Here is an 18905-nt window from a genome sequence, read left to right as displayed (position 1 = left end):
ACACAGCAGGGAGGGTCCCGGGGTGCTGCCCTGGCTGGTGCCCAGCAGAAAGGCTGATGGGATGGGCTGCCTGAGTGCTGGAGCCCAGCAGGAAAATTCAGCTCCTCTCTACTCATCCTCTCCGTGTGGGCAATCTGGGAGATGGCTATACCCCAAAACTGACCTCAGCACCCCACAGGAGGCACTCAGGACCAAGGCATCCCCCCAGCTGGGACCCTGCAGCCCCTCCAGCTCTGCCCAGCACCAAGGTCTCTGTTTAGCCTTGGGAAATGGCTCAGAGCAGTGGAGGAGCTGAAGGTGCTGCCCTCAGGAGCCCCTGAGCAGGAGGGGTGTGTGGGGCATGGCTGGCTTGGCCTGCAGCACGTTTGGCTCTCACAGCATCCTTTGTCTCCTCCGCTCCTCGCCTTCCTCGTTCTCTCCTTTTAAAGCCCTGGGACTGTGCAGGGCCGGGACAATCTGCTGGCCCCAGCCCAGGCCGTGGCTGCTGTGCCAGCGCTGAGCTGGGCTCTGTCCCCGTGCCAGCCGTGCAGGAACCTCCTGTGCCATTCCTTCCACCTCGGCGCAGGTCCCACAGCCTGCAGCAGGGCTCAGCAGGGTTGTGGGCACTGATCCCCCAGCCTGGGGGCCGTGGCTGCCCCTATCCCCCTCAGCCACCCTCCATCCCCCGTGTCCCACCCAGCTGTGGGGTCAGCAGGACCCTGGGGTGCAGCTCCAGCCCCCCAGAATCGAGCAGAGCCAGGTGTTTGCAGCTGCAGCTGGGGCATGTGGCTCCCCTAAAGCCCTGACATCCTGGGCCCTGCCCTGCACCGTGTGGGCACCACGAGGAGCAGCAGGGTGGGCAGAGTGATGGGACCATCCCTGGGGACACCTTGGGGACATTGCCACCTGCACCCCATCCCGCTCCATGCAAGGTTTGACAACGCAGCCCTTGTCCCACACGACTTTAGGCTGGGCTACAGCTCCATCTCCTTTGTTACACGTTTAGAGCAGAGGCAGGAGGGCTGCAGGAATGTGGCGCTGGGATCCGGGAGCTGTAAATCCCAGCCTTTGTTGTGCTTGGGCCGCACTAAATCACTGCCTTTCCCTCTGAATACTAATCTCCTCCAAAAGTGCTGACCGGGGCATCTTTCTGCAGCAGCTTTTTGGGCAAGAGGCTGACACAAGGCTCGGGGCTGGCCTGGCACAGGAGCAGCATCCAGCAGAAATCCCTGGCTCCGGGCAAGGCATTGCCCCAGCCTTGGTGTGACTGGCATGGGCACCACAACACCCAGCTCCAGGCTGGAATGGAGAGAGTGTGACAGTGCCCAGGGGAGGGATAAACAGCCGAGGAGCTGGTTCTCCAGGCTGAGAAGGTGTTTGGCACCGGCGTGGCTGGAAAAGCTCTCCCCACGCCAAAGCACACACGGCCTTGGATCCCGGCAGCGTTTCATTGGCCCGGTGTTGCAGAACAGAATCCCGTGATTTATGGGGCTCCACGGGGGTCGTTTCCTCCCCTCACTCAGAAGGTCATGCAGCAGAATTCTGCCTCCCTCCTCTGCGTGCCTGCAGGGTTCTGGGTCCTGGGGAGGTGCCTGGAGTCCCTGCATGCCAGGCAGAAGTGAGACGTGGGCACGTCCCCAAGAGTCCTGTGGCAGCAATGACCTGTGAGGCTGGGGAAGGAGGGCGGTTTTCATCTGAAAATGGATTTTCATCTGGGTTTTCATCTGAAAATGGGTTTGTTCAGAGGTGTGGGAAGGGTTCCTCCCCCTCTGCCTGCTCCAGGCTGGCTCCCCTGTGAGGAGAGAGGCTGGCACAGCCTGTGCTCACTTCAGGCTGAACGCGGGCATGGGGCTGGTGGTCACCGTGGGACATCCAAGGGATAGTGAGTGCCAGCTTCCAGATCTTTCTAAATTGAAAACGCAGGAGGCAAACTGACACACACACTGGTGTGACGTGGTGTGGTGCTGCACGGCTGGAGGATGGGGATGTGGGAGGCACCAGAGCCCAGGCAGAGCTCGCCCAGGGCAGGGCAGTGCCCAGGTGATGCCCGGGCACCCTGCCAGCCCCTCTGCACTCTCCGTCTGTGAAAGCTCTCAGCACAGGAATGTGCTGGCCGCCTCTGCCTTCATCCCATCCCGCCCAGGACACCCGCCAGCCTCCTCCTCTCCCTCGCCCTGGAGCAGGGGCTGCCCGCAGGAGCCCTGCGAGGGGCAGAGCCCCCAGAGCTGGCACTGGTGAGTGCTCAGATGGGGCAGGGAGCTCTCCCGGACGCTGACTGGTAAATGAAGGAGCCATTACCGGCTCATTTCACCCCAAACCTCCCCGGGCTTTCCCAATGCTGCCAGAGAAACCCAGCCGGGTTTGGGAGTGGAGCAGTCACGGGCTGAACTCCAGGCAGGAGATGCCTTCCCTCGTTGCGGCGCTGAGAGGCAGCAGTGACTCCACAGCAAGGTGTTATTTTATTGAAATAACATTTGTTCCCATTTATTAGACACAGCCCTGGCGCTGTGGACGGGCTGGGTGAACAAGGAGAGGCTCAGGGACAGAGCTGAGGACACAGGACACCTGACAGCTGGCTCTGTTGTGCTGCAGGAGCCTGAGGCCTCGGGATTAAAGTGCTGCTCACACCCGAGCTTGGAGAACTGGCTTTCAGTAGGGTTGTTCTAAAGGCTGGCTGACCTCTGGAAGAGACATTTCATTCCTACTTAGCACCAAATCTAACTTTACAGTAAGTATAAATATACATATTTAAAATCCATCATGTGAGTAATTTCTCAGCATTTACATAGGACAGAGTAAAAAATTTAACAAATGCTAAAAACAGCTTTTCAGTATCCTCTGAGAGTCTGGCAAAAACTGAGCCATCACTGGAGCGTGTGAGGAGTCACTTTGCAAGTATGGAGAGCACTTGGTGTTTATTCTGAGCCTGGTGAGGATTAACCAAAGCTCCACTCCTGCAGGAGGTGTGCAGGTCCAGGTTGCTCCCTCTTGTGACCCAGAGGGATCCTGAAAGTGCAAGTCTGCTTCTGTCACAGTGTGTGGCACCTGCACAGCTCCCACAGGAGAAGAAACACTCACAGGTGGAGGCTGCTCCTGTCCAGCAAGGACTTAAGCCCTTCTGATCAGTCCCACCACAGCACCAAGTGCTGCTCCCTGTGCTCACCCTCCTCAGTAAAACTGTGGCCATGTGAGTTGTTGTGGGCTGGTCGCTGGCTAAAACACCCTAATCAGGAGCAACAGCCTGAGCTGTGACTCTCAGGACAAGCTGCTGGCCCTGGGTGTGTGGGGATGTTCCTGCAGAGGATTTCACACTGCAGAACAGGCTTTGCTGAACCCCAGCCCAGCTTGTTCTGTTTCCCTAACATGAAAAGCTGCCTTTGCTAAGCACAAACACCTGCTCAGGAACAGCACAGACAGCAGCACCATTATTAACATATTTACACCATAAGTTAAAAATAGCAGGGCAAGGATCCAGCACAAAAAGAGATGTCTGGGGCCATCCAGACAGCAGTGGCCTAGTTGCTAGCAAGCTTGGGACAGAGAGAGAGGCCCCTGAGGGCTACTGCCTCCTTGTGTAGAGCAGCCTCCTGGGGAATCCCTGCTCCCTTTGCAGGAGGTGTGGAGATGGAAGCTGCTTCCCCTCAGTGCTGGCTCCAGGTTAGGCTCCGTTGGCACCAGCCTTGCTGCTCTGGGATGCTTCCATTTTGGTCTAGGGGCAAAAGAAAAGGGCAGATTTTAGGCAAACCAAATGTTTCTTGAAATTCAAAATGTTTTCTGAAGGTGTTTTCCTATTCAGCATGGGAAGCTGCTCTGGAGAGTTACAGTTGAGAAGGAGCAAAGTTCTTCAGGTTAAAGGAGATAGGAGTCTGTCTGGACTCCCAAACTTGCCTTAAGCAGCATCCCAGATGTGCACACAAGCACCTAAATTGAAATCAAATATTCACAGGAAAAAAAAATTGGGCAAAACAAAGACAATCACTGCAGAAATATTTTTACAGATATGAAGTGGCTCTTACCCTGGTGACCCCAGGGGAGGGCTGGTCTGTCCCAGTGGCCCAAGGCAGATTATTAAGGAAGAGTACAAGGATATACCAGTGATTCCCCCAGTTTGACTGCTCTCTGCCATGTGTGGTTATCTTTGTATTGAACAAAGATACAGTGCAGTTCTCATCCAGTTTCTCCAGCTGCTCCCTGAACTCAGCAGCACTCACAGCATCCTGTACTAAGAACTTCCTCGGTTTGGCTGCAAGCTGTGTGAAGAACAATCTCTTTTGGGAAGTGTAAGAACTCTGACAAGCTCACCTCTCGTGGGGGAGGCTTCACTGATGCTTCAGAGAATGGCAATTTCTCTGTTGGCTGGGACACAAATTCTTCATTCTTTAAGGAAAAAGCAGCTGTAAGTCTCAGAACCCCCTTGGAAAAGCCTGAACCCCCCCAGGCCCTTCTCCCTTCTGACAAGGCTGTTCTCTGCTCACTCTGTGAAAGCTGTGCTGGCATTTCCATTGTTTCCCCAGCACAACTTCACTATGTGGAAATATTTCTGGCAGTTGATACAATATTCTTTGATTCCTGCTGCTGCTTTTATCAGCTGGGACTAATCTAAGGAATTCACTGCAGTGTGATGCTGAGAACCATATGCTCTGGCTTTCTCACTCTAGATATTTTGGCTCATTTTGTCCTGGACAACTGAACCCAAATTCACTAAGAGGGCAAAAAACAAGTCCTGGCTCTGAGCTGAATGTACCTGGGCTGAAGCAATTCAGGTCAAATGCTCCCTGGCTGGGAGCCAGCACCGTGGTACTGAATAACCAGCTGTGCCACAGCAGATCCCTGCTCCCTGCCCTTGCCTCTCAAATCAGAACATGCAGCTGTGGGGCTCCTGGGGGGAAACACCCACACAGTGCAAGAACAGACACTGCTCATGCTCTGGTGTCAAACATTGGTTTTGTCCAGCTTTGGCAAGGTTTGGTCACACCCCATTCCCAATGATTTCAGCACACATTTTCCTGCTTGCAGACTGCTGTTCCTAACCTTTCTTCCCTGTACAACAGGGGCAGGATCCAGGAGGGTCTCCTGACCTTCAAGCACAGATGTCACCACTCCAGCAGCTTCAGCTGTCTGCAGAAGAACACAGAGTCATAACTTCAGTCCACTTGCAGGCTCAAAAAACAAGATTCTGTCACAGTCCTTCATTTTTATAATGCATAATGGTTGAGCTATTAACCTAAAAGCTTTATTCAAACCACTTGCCTTGTTCTGTGGAATGGGAACAGATTGTGGCTTTAGTTCTATTAAGTACAAGGCACGGGAAAGCAGGAGGAGAGAAGAGGGAACATTCTCCTTTAAATGCAGATCCAGCCACTGTTGAAAGAAAACAGAAGGGAAAATTGCTTCATATAGGCTCTATGTGAGTATTTATCAATACAACACCCTGTCCTTAAAGCAATCTTGATTGGATAATACAGTTTTAAGTTACCATAATGAGAAGAAATGGGTCTAAAGAGCTAGGAATACCCCCCACTTCACCTTGCTCCTGTCTGGCCCTGGTTCTATTTGATTTTCTCTTTAGTCTAGGAAATAATCTGGACCCTTCATGCCTTGTAGCTCAGCTCTGTGGGTGAGGATCCATCTTGAAACTCATGCATGAATTCTCAGGAAGCTGTGCCTGCTGCACCTGGAGCTGTCCTCTGAGGAAACTCACACCAGCCCCAGCCAGGGCACACTCACCTGTAGCCATGATATTTTATGAAAAATCCTTTGCTAGGATTTTTCTCCTGAGAAGCCAAAGAGCCTCAAGAAAAAAAAACAACAAAAAACAAAAAACTATCTGCTGTTCTGTGTGGGAATTTATAAAATCAGAGGATTTTGGGAAAGATGTGAAAGGTAGGATTCAGAGACAGCAGAACTGTGATTAGAGTTAAGCAGTAGCTCTAAAATAAGTTAGCAGGAAAATTATGTAAAAAGTAGAAAAGTAAGGACAAATGGAACAATGGTATGTGTGTTAACACTTGTTTAGAATAACTTTCTAATTTGCAGAGAAGTTTACAAACAGGTATTGTATTTGAATGCAGCAGGTGCATTTGTGATTGGTGCATGTTGGTTGTTTCTAATTAATGGCCAATCACAGTCAGCTGGCTTGGACTCTGAGAGTCATGAGCTTTTGTTATTCCATTCCATTCCTGTCCTTTGCAGCCTTCTGATGAACCTTTTCTCTCTATTCTTTTAATATATCATTTTAACACAATATATATCATGATATAATAAATCAGCCTTCTGAAACATGGAGTCAAGACTCTCATCTCCTCACACCAAGCCTCGAGCACACTCACCTGGCCCAGCTGCTCCTTCAGCTGCTCCTCAGAGAGCCCCAGAGAGCGCATCCCTCTGGCCCTGCAGGCGCTCTGCAGCTCCGGCACGCTCAGCCCGCTCACCCCTTCCTTGGCAATCATCTGCAAGGAACAGCAACCTTCCCTTCCAGGCACAGCCTGCTGCACCCACAGGGACTTCTGCAGGTCCCCAGCTCAATCTCCTGCTCGGCATTTTCCGTTTGTGCTTTGAAGCTCTTTAGGGATGGGGATTTCACAGCCTCCAAGACAACCTGTTCCACTGTTTATCCACTCACTGATTTTCATTTTTTTTCTTAGCAAGTTAAAATTTCCTTCACTGCTACTTATGGCCATTACCTGCTGTCCTTGTACTCTACAGGTATAACTCTGATTCCATTTTCCAAACAACCCCATTGCACATCAAAAACCATCCCTTTTTTATAAGTCAGCACAACCCCAAAACGAAATGCTCTAGCGACAACACCCACAGTGCCACCCCCCTTACAGCTCCCCAGACTGCAAGGGAGCTGAGCTCTCACTCTGTTTTCTTCTGGGATCTCTTCTGGGGAAGATCTGACTCCCCTCAACAGCAGATCCCCTTGCTGGGAGGGCGTGGGCAGCTCCTGCTGCTGCAGACCCACCTCGTCGTCGGCCTTGATGCTGCGCAGGCGCAGCAGCAGCTGGAAGCGCAGCAGGTTGTTGGTGCCCAGGGGCTGCAGCTCCAGCAGCTTGCACAGGGCCACCAGCTGGGGCCTCTCCAGGTGCTCCAGGGTCAGCTCGTCCTCAAAGAGCTTGGAGAAGCGCACGACCTCCTGTGTGCTGGGCTGCTGGCCACTGGGACGGGGCTGAGGGAGGCACAAACAGCCCTGAGCTGAGGGATCCACAGCTGGGAACCTTCCCCCTTCCCTTTCCTCACAGCTAAAAGTCACAGGAGCTGAGGGGAGGCACAAACAGTTCTAGGCTGAGGCACAAACAGCCCTGAGCTGAGGGATGCCCAGCTGGGAACTTCCCCCCTTCCCTTTCCTCACAGTTAAATTCACAGGAGCTGAGGGAAGGCACAAACAGCTCTAGGCTGAGGCACAAACAGCCCTGAGCTGAGGGATCCACAGCTGGGAACCTTCCCCCTTCCTCTCCTCACAGGGAATTCCTGTCCCTGCTGGAGACAGCATGATACAGGTGGGATCCCCATCTGGGAACTTCCCCCCTTCCCCTCCTCACAGTTAAAAGTCAGGAGCTGAGGGAAGGCACAAACAGCTCTGAGTGGGATTCCCAGCTGGGAACCTTCCCTCCTTCCTCTTCCCGTCAGGAGCTGAGGGAAGGCACAAACAGCTCTGACTGGGATTCCCAGCTGGGAATCTCCTCACAGGGGAATTCCTGTCCCTGCTGGAGACAGCAGGGTCCAGCAGTTAAAAGTCACAGTGAAACTGTTATTGAGCAGCCACTGGAAATTCCAGGGGGTGAAAGGTGTGCCCTTCCAGGCTGGGAACTCCTGGGAGCAGGGTTCAGGCTGCAGGAACTCCTGGGAGCAGGGCTCAGGCTGCAGGGAGGCACCCAGGGAACAGCCCCTGCCAGCTCTGTCTCCACAATCCTGGTACAAACCCCGTGCTCTCTGCCCCAGCCAGCAGCTCTGCAGGTGTGTCAGTGCCATGGCTGCCATCCTACCTCGTGCAGGTAAAAGGAGAGTTGTTTCCCCTTCCCTAGGTCTGCCTTGTTCCTCTTGGCCATCTCTGCAATGGTCTCCCTCAGGAACTTGGCTAACTCCAGCCTTGCATTCAACTTCTTCTTCAGCTTCTCTTCCTTCATTTGGGAAAGTTATAAATCAGAAAATGGAGTTGCTGTGCACGTTCCTCCTCACCCCTGCCTGCAGGCCAGGAATGAGCTGGGATGCCTCAGCACAGCAGCCCAGAGGAGCTGCACAGCCTCACACAGCACACAAACCTTCTTGGACTCTGTCTCAAACGTCGAGGGCAGCATTTCAGGGAAGAGCTTCAGGAACAAAGGCAACAGGAACTCCATGAAGGGAACAATGACAAACACCAGGAAGGGAACCAGCCGGAAGAGATCTGCACAAGTTCTCAGCAGCTGCAGGAGAACAGCACAGCACAGGTTACCCAAAGAAGGGCTTGAGCCCCTTGCTGCACCACTTTACCCGGGCGCTGTGGCACTCACCCTCCTCCTCTCCCTCCTGGTGAGCACCTGCCCGTGCAGCAGCCTCCACACCATCCTGGCAGCCACCTTGGTGTCAGTCCAGAGCAGGTGGAAGCCGTTGTAGTAATGCCTCAGCTCATCCACCATCCTCTGCCGCAGGGATTTCCTCCCCTCGGGAGCCGCCGGGCTCTGCTTGGCCGGGCTGCCAGCAGCCTGGGCTCCCTGCTTGCCGGGCTTTCCCTGGGGCAGGGGCTCCCCCGGCAGCTGCTGCTGGGGGCTGCAGGTGTGCAAGGCGGGCGAGCGAGGCAGGGCAGCGCCCAGGCAGGCACGGCGGGGCCAGGGCCGCCTGCCGGGGTCCCTGCAGGCCCAGGCGAGCTGCGGATCCAGCGGCTGGAGCAGAGCCACGGCCGGGGAGCAGCGAGGGCTGCAGTGCGCCAGGAGAGGGGAGCCCCTGAAACTGGAGAGGGGTTCCAGTGAGAGCAGCGCAGCAAAACCGAGCGCCGAGGCGCCAAACCAGCCCCGCCAAATCGGCTCTGTGGCGAGAGCCTGAGCCCCAGCAACGGCTGAACACCGAGAACACCGAGAACCGAGCGGTGCCGGCGGCTCACCCCCGAGGGGACGGCCCAGCCGCATCTCTGAGCTTCGGGAACGCCACAAAAACCGCAACCCCCGGGGCGGCGCGGGCTCACCTGGCCCTGGCCGCGGCCAGCAGCGCGTTACAGCCGCACGCAGCCATGGCGGGGCCGGGCGCGGCGGGCCCTCAGCCGCGCCGCCCCTCTCCGCTCCCGGAGCTCGTCCCGGTTCCCTGATCCCGGTGTCCCGGCTCCCTGGTTCCGGTTCCGCCCGTCCCGTCGTGCCCCGCGCGCGCCGCTCGGAGCCGCCGCCGCCGCTCTGTGGTGCCTGCGCCGTGACGCCTCGCGCCGCGCCTTCCCCGCGCCGGCCAATCAGAAGTCAGAATCGCGGCCCCGCCGGAGGTCCGCCCAATGGGAGCGGGGCGGGGCGGGGCCTGACCCGAGGAGCCCTCGGGGAAGAGCCGCTGATTGGCGCGCGGGCGGCGACGTCACGGGCCGGCGCGTGACGTCGTGGCGAGGCGGCGGAGCTGCGCGTGACGTCACGCGCGCGGCGGGCGCTCCGGCCCCGGCCCGCGGGGCCTTGAGGCCTCCGGCGGAGCCGCAGCGGGGCCTTCGAGCGCTTCCGGGGCCGCCGTGTCAGGGAGGGTTCGCTGCCGGTGTCCCCGGGCAGCGGGAGGCCCTGTGCGGTCACGGCAGCCCTGCCCCGCGCAGAACGCGGCGCTGTGAGGCGCACAAGGAGCAGACACAACGCCTGACACAAGCACCCCGCTCCCGCAAGGCTGAGGCCCGGGTGGAGCGCACTGAGGGACGGAGAAACCTTCCCAGCCCGTGACTTGAGCCATTTAAATCTTTAAAGGGACTTCCAACCAGAGCCGTTCTGAGATTCCATTAAATACAACCTGGTTTTCAGAGTGGAGGGGAAAAACATTTCATTGCACCAGTGAGAAAAGGGGTCTGGAGCCCTTTGGCGAATGGATGCCCAAACAGCTGAACAGTGTTTTAAAAAGTAGAAAATAAAACGGGGTAGATGGGTGAAAAAGGGCACAGAGCTCCCAGTAAGAAACTGGGCTTTAAACACATTTAGATTATGTATAAAAGAGATTTTTCTGTGGGAATGAGGGACATAAATGAGCTTCCTCTGCTGTTCTGAGGAGACTCATCCATGGATGTTCCTGCGCTGTGCACAGGCCTTCAGGATGGTCCCTGAACTGAGGAGCAGAACCACTTTTTAAATTTCCCTTCTCACAGCTCTCCCCAGCCCAGCCCCTTGTCCTTTTAGCCGAGGAGCCCAGAAACGCACAGAAACACCGCCCGCTCCTCTCTTGTCCCCGGCTCCCCTCAGGGGTCCCGCCATCGCCGCCACCCCCGGGCCGAACTACACCTCCCGTGATGCCTCGCGGCGGGGGCGCGGAAATCGAGGCCGGGGCTGCGTCGCGGCCTTGCTGGTGCTGCGGGAGGAGGAGGAGGAGGCGGAGAGGCCCCGCGCCGCCCCCGCCGCCGCCGCCGCCTTTGTCTGCGCGGGGCCGTGAGAATGGAACTGACTGAAGGTGAGCGCGGGGCCGCGGCGGCCCCGGGGCGGCGGAGGGGCCGCGGCCGCCATGTTGCTGCGGGAGCTGCGGCGGCACCGGGGCCGGGCCCCGGGCACGGCCCGGTCGGGGCACGGCCCGGTCAGAGCACAGCCCGGCCTGGACAGGGCACAGCCCGGCCAGAACAGGCCCCGGCTCGGCGCCGTGCCCCCCGGCCGGCTCTCCACTCCCCGCGGTTCTCCCCGGTGCTGCGGGTGAGGAATCGCGGGTTTCGCCCGCCGGTGCCGCCGTGCCGCGGCCCCCGCACGGGGCTCTGCCGCGCACCAGCCGAGGGGTTGGTGTTGCTCCGGCGGTGTTTTTCCGCAGTGCTCTTGCGTTGTGCTGCACTTTGTTGTGGTCTCGCTGTGTTTTCGTTTCGCTGGCGGTGCGCTCGGGCGTTTCGGGGCGTTTTGTTGTTAAAAAGTCTTAATGATGGCGTGGTTCTTCAGATCTTAACTGGCCCGAAGGACAGTGTTAAGTAGCCAGTAGTTATAGTTGAGTGGAAAACTGTAGCGTGTTTTGATGGCTGTTCAAGTCTTTCAGTGACCTTTTGCAGAGATGCACAGTGAATCCTTTGCTAGTTACATTTTTTAAAATTATTATTTTTATGGACTGCTTGGAAGGATTTTGCTCCAAAGCCTGAACACATGCCTTATGAAGGTGCAGGGTAAGAGTGAAGGATGGTGGTCAAAGACTGTATGTTTTGGTTTAATACAAACATATTTTGCATTTTCCCGTTTCATGACTTTGCCCGAGTTTGAGGAGGTTTGTGTGAGACACGTTGTGGTTCTTGCCCTGGCTGTGGTATCTGACTTCTGGCTTCATAGCAGTATTGGCCCATGACTTTTCCTGAAGATCCAGGGTTTTTGCTCCATGTTTTCCATTTGAATCCCATGGCTCTCTGAACAAATGAGTCTCTGAGCTCCTTTTTCAGACAAACCCCTTTTCTCTGCTGTCCAAGTTGTTTCTCTCCACAGCACCGTGGGAAACTCCTTCCAAATGCCCTTATCAAGCCCAGTTACAGACGTGACTGTTTTTCCTGGCATTCAGAAACCAAACACAAAACACCTTTACAAAGGTGCGCAGGGAAGCAGCCTCACCTCCTGCTTTAAAGTTTGTCAAGAGGCTCTGATTCACCACTGGTGTCTGCCAGGAGGAACAGCTCAGTCCAGCTGGAGTCAGGAAAAACCCACAGGTTTCCTGTTAAAGACTCGGGTGCAGGTGAAAATTTGCTGTTTTAACGTGTGCAAACAGGGCTTTGTCTGGGGATTTGTTAAGGACGTGCAGAGAAGGATGGGACAAAGCAGATTGCACAGACTGAATGCAGGGATTAGCAGGAACAATTGTTTTATTTCTCTCTGCACTTCACACAGTTCTGAGCCACAGTTCCCAGGTGACAGAGGTGTCTGGTGTCCCTCTGGGTCGTGGTTAATGTGACCAGGAGCAGTGGGTGTGCTCAGCTCAGGGGAGCAGTGAGCTGCAGGCTCAGGGCTTTGAGAGGTCAGGAGCCATTGCATCACTTCAGACACCCAGCCTGTCCAGCTCTGTCTGTCTGTCTGTCAAACACCTGCAGCAGTGAACAGCTACTGTGCTTGTGTGTTTGAGGAGAGCAGCACCAGTGCAGCTTGGGTGAAACAGCACAGGAAATGGCAGTAAACATCTCTGGGGTAAGGAGGGGTCGGTAGGATGTCAGCAGGGGTTTGCATCTCTCTGTTTAGTCTGTGTGGACAGGAACTGGGTGGTGTTTGGACATAAAGATGTCCTGGAACTTCTGCTTTTGAGGCTGGTGATAGAAAGCCCAGCTCAGGGTGATGAGGCAGTGACACCATTCTGAGCACACATGGCTGACTCACAGCAGTGCTTCCAGCTCCCTTAGGGAGTCAGCAGGCCAGCTCCTGCCTCACAGCACACACCTTCCATCCAAACATCACCTCTAACTAACCCTGGGTGGGCAGTGTCAGCAGAAAAGGGTAGGAAAAGGTTTGGTGAAACCTCTTTGAAATGAGTGTGTGCAGGACTTCATCAGTAGCTGTTGTGTTTCTCCCTGTTGTGGCCACAGCCAGTCTCATCCAAACCTACAGAGCTCCCTGGCTGGGAATGAGAAAAGCTGTGACCACCCAGGATTGGAATTGTTTGATAATCTGAGGTCAGTTGTTATTTAGTCCAATTCAGCATGGAAGCAAGGTTTGAGAACTTCAAGTCTTGTTTTCTGAGAGCAAAGTTTAAAAATTACTCATGCTAAAATGGTTTTAGGTAAGTGCAATTGTTGGTGAAAAGGTGAACCTGGAGGATCCATAACCTCTGCAAAACCTTCCCCTCACTGAGCACTCACTCTTGGAGTGGAACTGATTTTTTGAGTTGTGCTCAGCTGAGCTGAGAAGCTTGGGATGGGAACTGAAACTAACAGTGTTCACTTAAGGAAGAGCTCTACTGACCTGCCTTATTCTGTGCTGCTTACTTTTTTCCATTTACCTTTTCCTCTGTTCCTTTGAATTGTGACTCTCCCGTGGAGGACAGGAAAATATTTACTGAAGGTGTGTCGAGTCTCGGTGTTTGTAAATGTCCCTGTGTCCCTGTCTGCCCTGGGAAAGGACTGGAACAGAATGGGGGACTCCCACCTTCAGAGAGGAATCTCCCTCATTAGGAAATACTGTTGCACTTTTGAAAGTGATCATTTCAAATTGTTCCATTGTTGATTTCAAGTTGTTTGCTGTGAAGTGTCCATTTCCTATAAACCTTGAAGCGATGAAACTGTTTCTTTATCTGTTCTTCTGCAGTGTTGTATCAGTGTAGGACGTGTTCTGGGTCATGTTTGGAACTCAGACTGTACAGGTCACAGGGTGGGCTCATAGAGTAATCACTGGCAGAGTGAGAAGAATTTGTTCTGGAATACTTTTGTGCAAGATCATCTGGAAATCCCGTTCCCCTGTGGTCTGGGTGGTGTTGCTGTTGCTCTCTGTGGTGACAGTGGGGTGTCCTTCCCATCAGTGCTTAGGAGGGACATACCAAAGTGACCCTTCCTTGGGTTTGGATGTTGAGATTCCTGTGTGCTCAGGCTCCCCATTGTATCCTGGTTTTGTGGGTCACTCTAGGGCCTGTCCTCCCTCTGTAATCCTGCCAGGTTCCACTTCACTGGCAGCATGTGGGGCCTGGCCCACTGGTGCAGAGTTTTGGTCAAGGAGAGTGGGAAGGTCTGGGTGTGTTAACAGTGATGGCAGAGATGTCAGTGCTGTGGGGGGCAGAGAACAGCCTCGGTGCTTTGGGGCTGCTGGGGCAGTTCCTGGAGCCCTGGCCCTGGTTCTCAGCCTGCACAGAGCTCCTGAGGAACCAGTTTGGGATGGGGTGTCCCAGATGTGCAGCACAGCACAGGCTGAGTGACACAGGTGGGCTCCAGAACGAAGGAAAAGGAAACAAATCATAACTCTGTTCTTTAACTGGTGGCTCCTAAATCTGATGTAAACACAGTGTTTGAAGTTCATTAATCCACACTTGTGTCATGTAACAAAACAAAGCACAAGGACAGCCACCTCTGCAGAGCCTGTGGGAGCTGCACTGGCAGCTGGGACTGTGCCCTCCCAGCTGTGGATGTTCCTGAAGTGCTGCCACAGCTTCCCAAGAGTTTTTTATAAGTATTCAGAAGAAAAGATTGAACCTGGTTTTAGTAAAAAATAAAACCCAGCCTGGTGTGAGAATCTACTGTTTGCTCTTCGGTTTGGCAGATGGAAAGTAACAATTCAGTGGTAAATTGTACAAACAGTCCCACTTCCTCTTCCCAGAACGGGGGTGGGTTGAGGTTTTTGACCTTGCTGTGCAATCCCAGTGCTGCTCCTCAGATCTGCTGCCCCTGACGGTGCCACTTGAGTTGGTTTGCTGGCTGATGTGCAGAGCTGTGCAGGAAGGGATGGTTTCATGGCCCCAAGGTTTAAAAGTTCCTGCAATGAGAAAATTCTGCTGCAGAGCCTTGTGCTGTTATTGCCCTGAATTGCTTAATTACAGTGACAAACGTGCCTGAGTCAATCTCACAGGACAGGGAAGATGAGGACAAACATCAGTTTAATCTAAGTGTGAAGATAATCAAAAAGCATCACGCCAAAACATCCAGCACAAATCTGTTAGAGTTCTTGTTGCTGTTGGAACTTCAGTGACTTTTTTCAGTCTTAGAGGAGGGAAGTTCTCAGTGTTGGGAAAGCTCTAAAGTATTGAGATGCATGGCTTTGGGAGGGTGAGAATTGCATGTGGGCAGGGTTTAGTGGAGGTTTCCTTTAGAAGAAGTGTCTGTGGGATGCATTAATGTCATTTCTAACCCAGACCAAAAGGGCACAGTAACCCTCCTGTGTGCCCACACAGGCAGAACAAATACCATGGGGCCGTGTTTGCTTTGGAAGGGCTGAACTAACCTTGTGGGAAGCAAACTGGTGTTTCTTACCTGCAGGTCAGGTCACTGTTTGTTGCTTCTTGTTGAACATTGAGCTGCTTACATGAATGCCAAAGCCTTCTCTGAGCCTGCAGTTGAGCTTTGGAAGTCTAACTTTGATTGAGTCTGATTGTGGTGTTTTAATATGCCCTGGAAAGTTGAAGGTGTGGAATCTCATTCAGTGAGTAACCTCTGGGTTTGGGGGTTCTGTTGGTGTTGAGGCTCAGAACCGTGCAGTGCTTAATGTTAAAATAAGGTGTGAGGGGCAGGAGAATAGCCCTCCTCACACTGGGAGCCAGAGCATGCAAACTGTACCCTGCTTTTCTGGGGAGGGAGGAGCTTGGGAAGCTCCAATGAGGCTGCTGCAGGGCACTGGGTTCCCAGTGGCCAAGGTGGAATGACCCACTTGTTTCCATTGTGCTGTTGATCAGAGCATCCTGTGGCTTGCCCAAAGTCTGCTCATGTCTCAAATTTTGGCAAGGAGGTGGGGAGGAAGGAGGAGAAGAGGTTTCACTGTTTGTCTTTCTGTGGTGTTCCTGGTTTGTGCAGCTTACAGTGACTGTGTCAGGAAAATTGGTATCTGTTATCTGCTGCAGGGTGAAATGCTGTCCAGCTGCTTCAGGCTGCAATAACCCTTCAGGAAGGGAATAACCCTTCCTAGGGCATGACTAGGAAACCTGTAGAGAGTGCTGGGGAGTTTGGCACCATTACTCTGACTTTGTAATACTTGGTCCTATAGTTCTTAAGGATTCATAGGTGCTTCTGATATTTTTTGAAATGTCTTGGAAGAGATTTGCCATATGGAAGACATGTCAGTAGCCCTTTGTAAAGGCTCAGTAACACCGGTCCTCTCTAAACCCATGTGAGGGTGGCTGCTGAATAGAGGGGGAAACTGTTCTTGAGATCCAAAATCCTTGTGAGGGTGGCTGCTGAATAAGGGGGAAACTGTTCTTGAGATCCAAAATCCATGTGAGAGTGGCTGCTGAATAGAGGGGGAAACTGTTCTTGAGATCCAAAATCCATGTGAGAGTAGCTGCTGAATAGAGGGGGAACCTGTTCTTGAGATCCAAAATCCTTGTGAGGGTGACTGCTGAGTAGAGGGGGAAACTGTTCTTGAGATCCCTTTTTTCCTCAACTGTTTAATTTGCTTAATTACCGTTTTTGAATTCACGCTGACTTCTTATTTCCCTTCCCCTGCCTCTAGGCCCTATGAGAAAAAGGGAAAGCTAAGGATGCTGGAGCAGAACAATGGATTTCTCTTTCTCTTTCATGCAAGGGATCATGGGAAACACAATTCAGCAACCACCTCAACTCATTGACTCGGCCAACATCCGCCAAGAGGAGGCCTTTGACGGCAGCAGTGACATTGCCGAGGATGGGGGCCGGACGCCGTACGAGGCCGCGCTGCAGCAAGGCTTCCAGTACCCCACACCCACGGCAGAGGAGCTGCCCCCCCTCACCAACGGGTACCCCCCTGCCATCAGCATGTACGAGCCCCAAGCCAAGTACCAGACGTACTCTCAGTATCCCAACGGATCGGCCAACGGCTTCGGGACGGGCAGGAATTTCAGCCCCCCGGAGTATTACCAGCTGGAGAACTCCAACGCCAGGCAGCACGAGGTTGTGGAGAAATCGTCCCCTCCCCAGCCGCCGCCTCCGCCACCGCCTTCAGCTCCACAAGTGGGGATTCCAAAGAAGACTGGCTCACCAGAGATCAAACTGAAAATAACCAAAACTATCCAGAACGGCAGGGAATTGTTTGAGTCCTCCCTGTGTGGGGACCTGTTGAACGAAGTCCAAGCGAGGGAGTACGCTAAGGCAAAACATGAAGGGAGGAAAGAGAAAAGGAAAAAAAGTAGCAAGCATGACTCTTCCCGATCGGAAGAGCGCAAGTCACACAAAATTCCAAAATTAGAACCAGAGGAGCAAAATGTAAGTGGCATGGTAATTCAGCCATCTGTACACCTGGTATTGTTGATGGAGAGCGTGTCCAGCAGGGTTTGTCCTTGTTCTGGCTGTGTGCACGCTGAGTCACCAGGCTTTAGTTACTCGTCAGAGCCTCAGGATGAGGTTGCCAGGAGCTGTGTCTGTAGGTAATGCAATGTTGGTTTAAAGGCTCATGTGAAAAACAAATTTTAGAAAAGGTTATACATTGTTTTTTTAAATATTGTTTAGTGTTATAGCATGTTTAGAGTTTGCTACACTCTGGCCAGTGTTGAAGATGGAACTTCTGGATGAAAGCTCACACATTCCTAAAATTGTCTCTCAAAAGAGTGTTAGATTGTTGAGTGGAAAGTGAGGTTACTTGGGGTATTCAGCAGTGAAACATTAATCAATCTTGTACCGTGTTGTCCATATCCAGAGGATGTACATCAGGTGGTGTTAACTGAGATTCTGGGAAGCAAAGACCCAGATTACCTTGGTGCCCTCTCATTCTTTTTCTTTCAGTTTCATAAGCCACTCCTGTACTTCTGTTTCCATTTCTCGTGCTTGTTCCTGCCACCCCTGTGGTGCTGGTTTCTGCCTCTCCCAGTGTGAGGGAATGGGTGGCAGAGGGGCTGGTAAGTGCCAGGAATGGGGAAGTTGCCATTTCTGACAGGGACAGAAATTGCCCAGCACAGGCTGGGCTGTTACAGAACGTAGCTGAGTTTCTTGTCAGGCCTCTGAAAGCCCTCGGTGCTTGCTGTTGTAAGGGAGAAGATCCTGTCCTTCAGGCACAAGCTCTGAGCTGGTAGAGTGGGTTCTGTGCTGCAGGGAGGTGCTGTTGGGGCCCTGGGAGGTGGCTGTAGGAGCTGCTGTGTCCTGCTGGCACTCCCTTAGCAGTGTCTCTGTTTCACTGTTCCTTCTTTCTGGCCATCCATCACCCCCACATCAGGCTGTCAGTTTGTTTCTCCTCTTACCAGTGACTCCTGTTCTACTCCTGGAGCTTCAGCTGTGCCTGTCTCTCTGGCTCTGTTACCTGCTCACCATGAGAATGGAATCTTTGTCTCTCACAGACTGAAGTGAAACCTTGCATCTTGAATTCCAAGATGTGGAATTCACGTGTGAATGAATGTGTGTCATGTCATGTGTGTCATCCAGAGTTCACCAGAAATCTTGGTCTTGCTATTGTCTTCCTTGTTTCTTTCATTTCCCTTTCTAAATGTGGTGTTGCAATAAATGTTTTGTGTTACCCAGCCCTGTTTCAGACATGGCCTGCTCTGACAGGAGCAGGATTTTCTGCTGGTGGTTCTCAGTATGAGTTTGCCAGGGCAGTCTCAGGTGCATTGTCCCATCATTTTGCTTTTCACTGTGCAATTTCATCTTCATGTACACTTTTGTCATCATCAGTGTTAATGGTGTGAGACTTGGGATCATCTTCATAGGAACAAACAACTTTTGGTACAACTGTGGTTGTTTTATAGTTTTGCCCTCAACGAGGCTGTGGAAAGTCAGATGGTCACCAGTTGTTCCTTATTCTGATGCTGTAATTTCAGAGAAAATCCACTGACTGTGAGGGGATGCCCATACTGGAGAGGCTGATTTAAAATGAAAGTGTTGTGAAAACACTGGTGAACTTCAAGCACTGAATCCTTGTTTTGAGAATCAGTCTCTCTGCTCAGTAGTTGTGTTCTGTGAGGAGCTGGAAGTTTGCAGCCTGTGAACCCAGCTGGACTCTTCAGAGAAAATCCACTGACTGTGAGGGGATGCCCATACTGGAGAGGCTGATTTAAAATGAAAGTGTTGTGAAAACACTGGTGAACTTCAAGCACTGAATCCTTGTTTTGAGAATCAGTCTCTGCTCAGTAGTTGTGTTCTGTGAGGAGCTGGAAATTTGCAGCCTGTGAACCCTGGCTTTCAGAGGGGAGGTTTCACTGACTCCCTGTAGCTACAGAGGGGCAGGAGTCAGTGCTGTGCTTCC

The 18905-nt window shown here is 53.1% G+C and overlaps 2 protein-coding genes across 7 annotated transcripts in view; one reads left to right on the top strand and one right to left on the bottom strand.

Moving 5' to 3' along the window:
* Positions 1-2415: 2415 nt before the first annotated feature.
* On the bottom strand, positions 2416-9248 carry LETM2 (leucine zipper and EF-hand containing transmembrane protein 2). Its single transcript, XM_039715380.1, has 10 exons — positions 9143-9248; positions 8475-8910; positions 8244-8387; positions 7968-8102; positions 6947-7150; positions 6309-6428; positions 5230-5340; positions 5011-5097; positions 4282-4356; positions 2416-3688 (listed from the first exon to the last, which is right to left on the bottom strand). Exons 1-10 carry the CDS (start codon positions 9187-9189, stop codon positions 3638-3640), a joined length of 1410 nt encoding a protein of 469 aa, XP_039571314.1. The 5' UTR covers positions 9190-9248; the 3' UTR covers positions 2416-3637.
* Positions 9249-10427: 1179 nt separating this feature from the next.
* The window catches only part of NSD3 (nuclear receptor binding SET domain protein 3), a 39184-nt gene continuing 30706 nt past the window's right edge, over positions 10428-18905 (top strand). For all 6 annotated transcript variants that reach the window (XM_039715326.1, XM_039715335.1, XM_039715343.1 and 3 more), the window contains exons 1-2: positions 10428-10572; positions 16209-16936. In XM_039715326.1, the coding sequence (XP_039571260.1) occupies positions 16253-16936 (684 nt within the window). In that variant the 5' untranslated portion in view covers positions 10428-10572; positions 16209-16252. The remainder of the gene's footprint in view (positions 10573-16208; positions 16937-18905) is intronic.

This window comes from Passer montanus, unplaced genomic scaffold (genome assembly GCF_014805655.1).
Source record: "Passer montanus isolate IOZ18808 unplaced genomic scaffold, ASM1480565v1 scaffold101, whole genome shotgun sequence".
NCBI lineage: Eukaryota > Metazoa > Chordata > Aves > Passeriformes > Passeridae > Passer > Passer montanus.
This window is presented reverse-complemented; position numbering and strand designations above follow the sequence as displayed.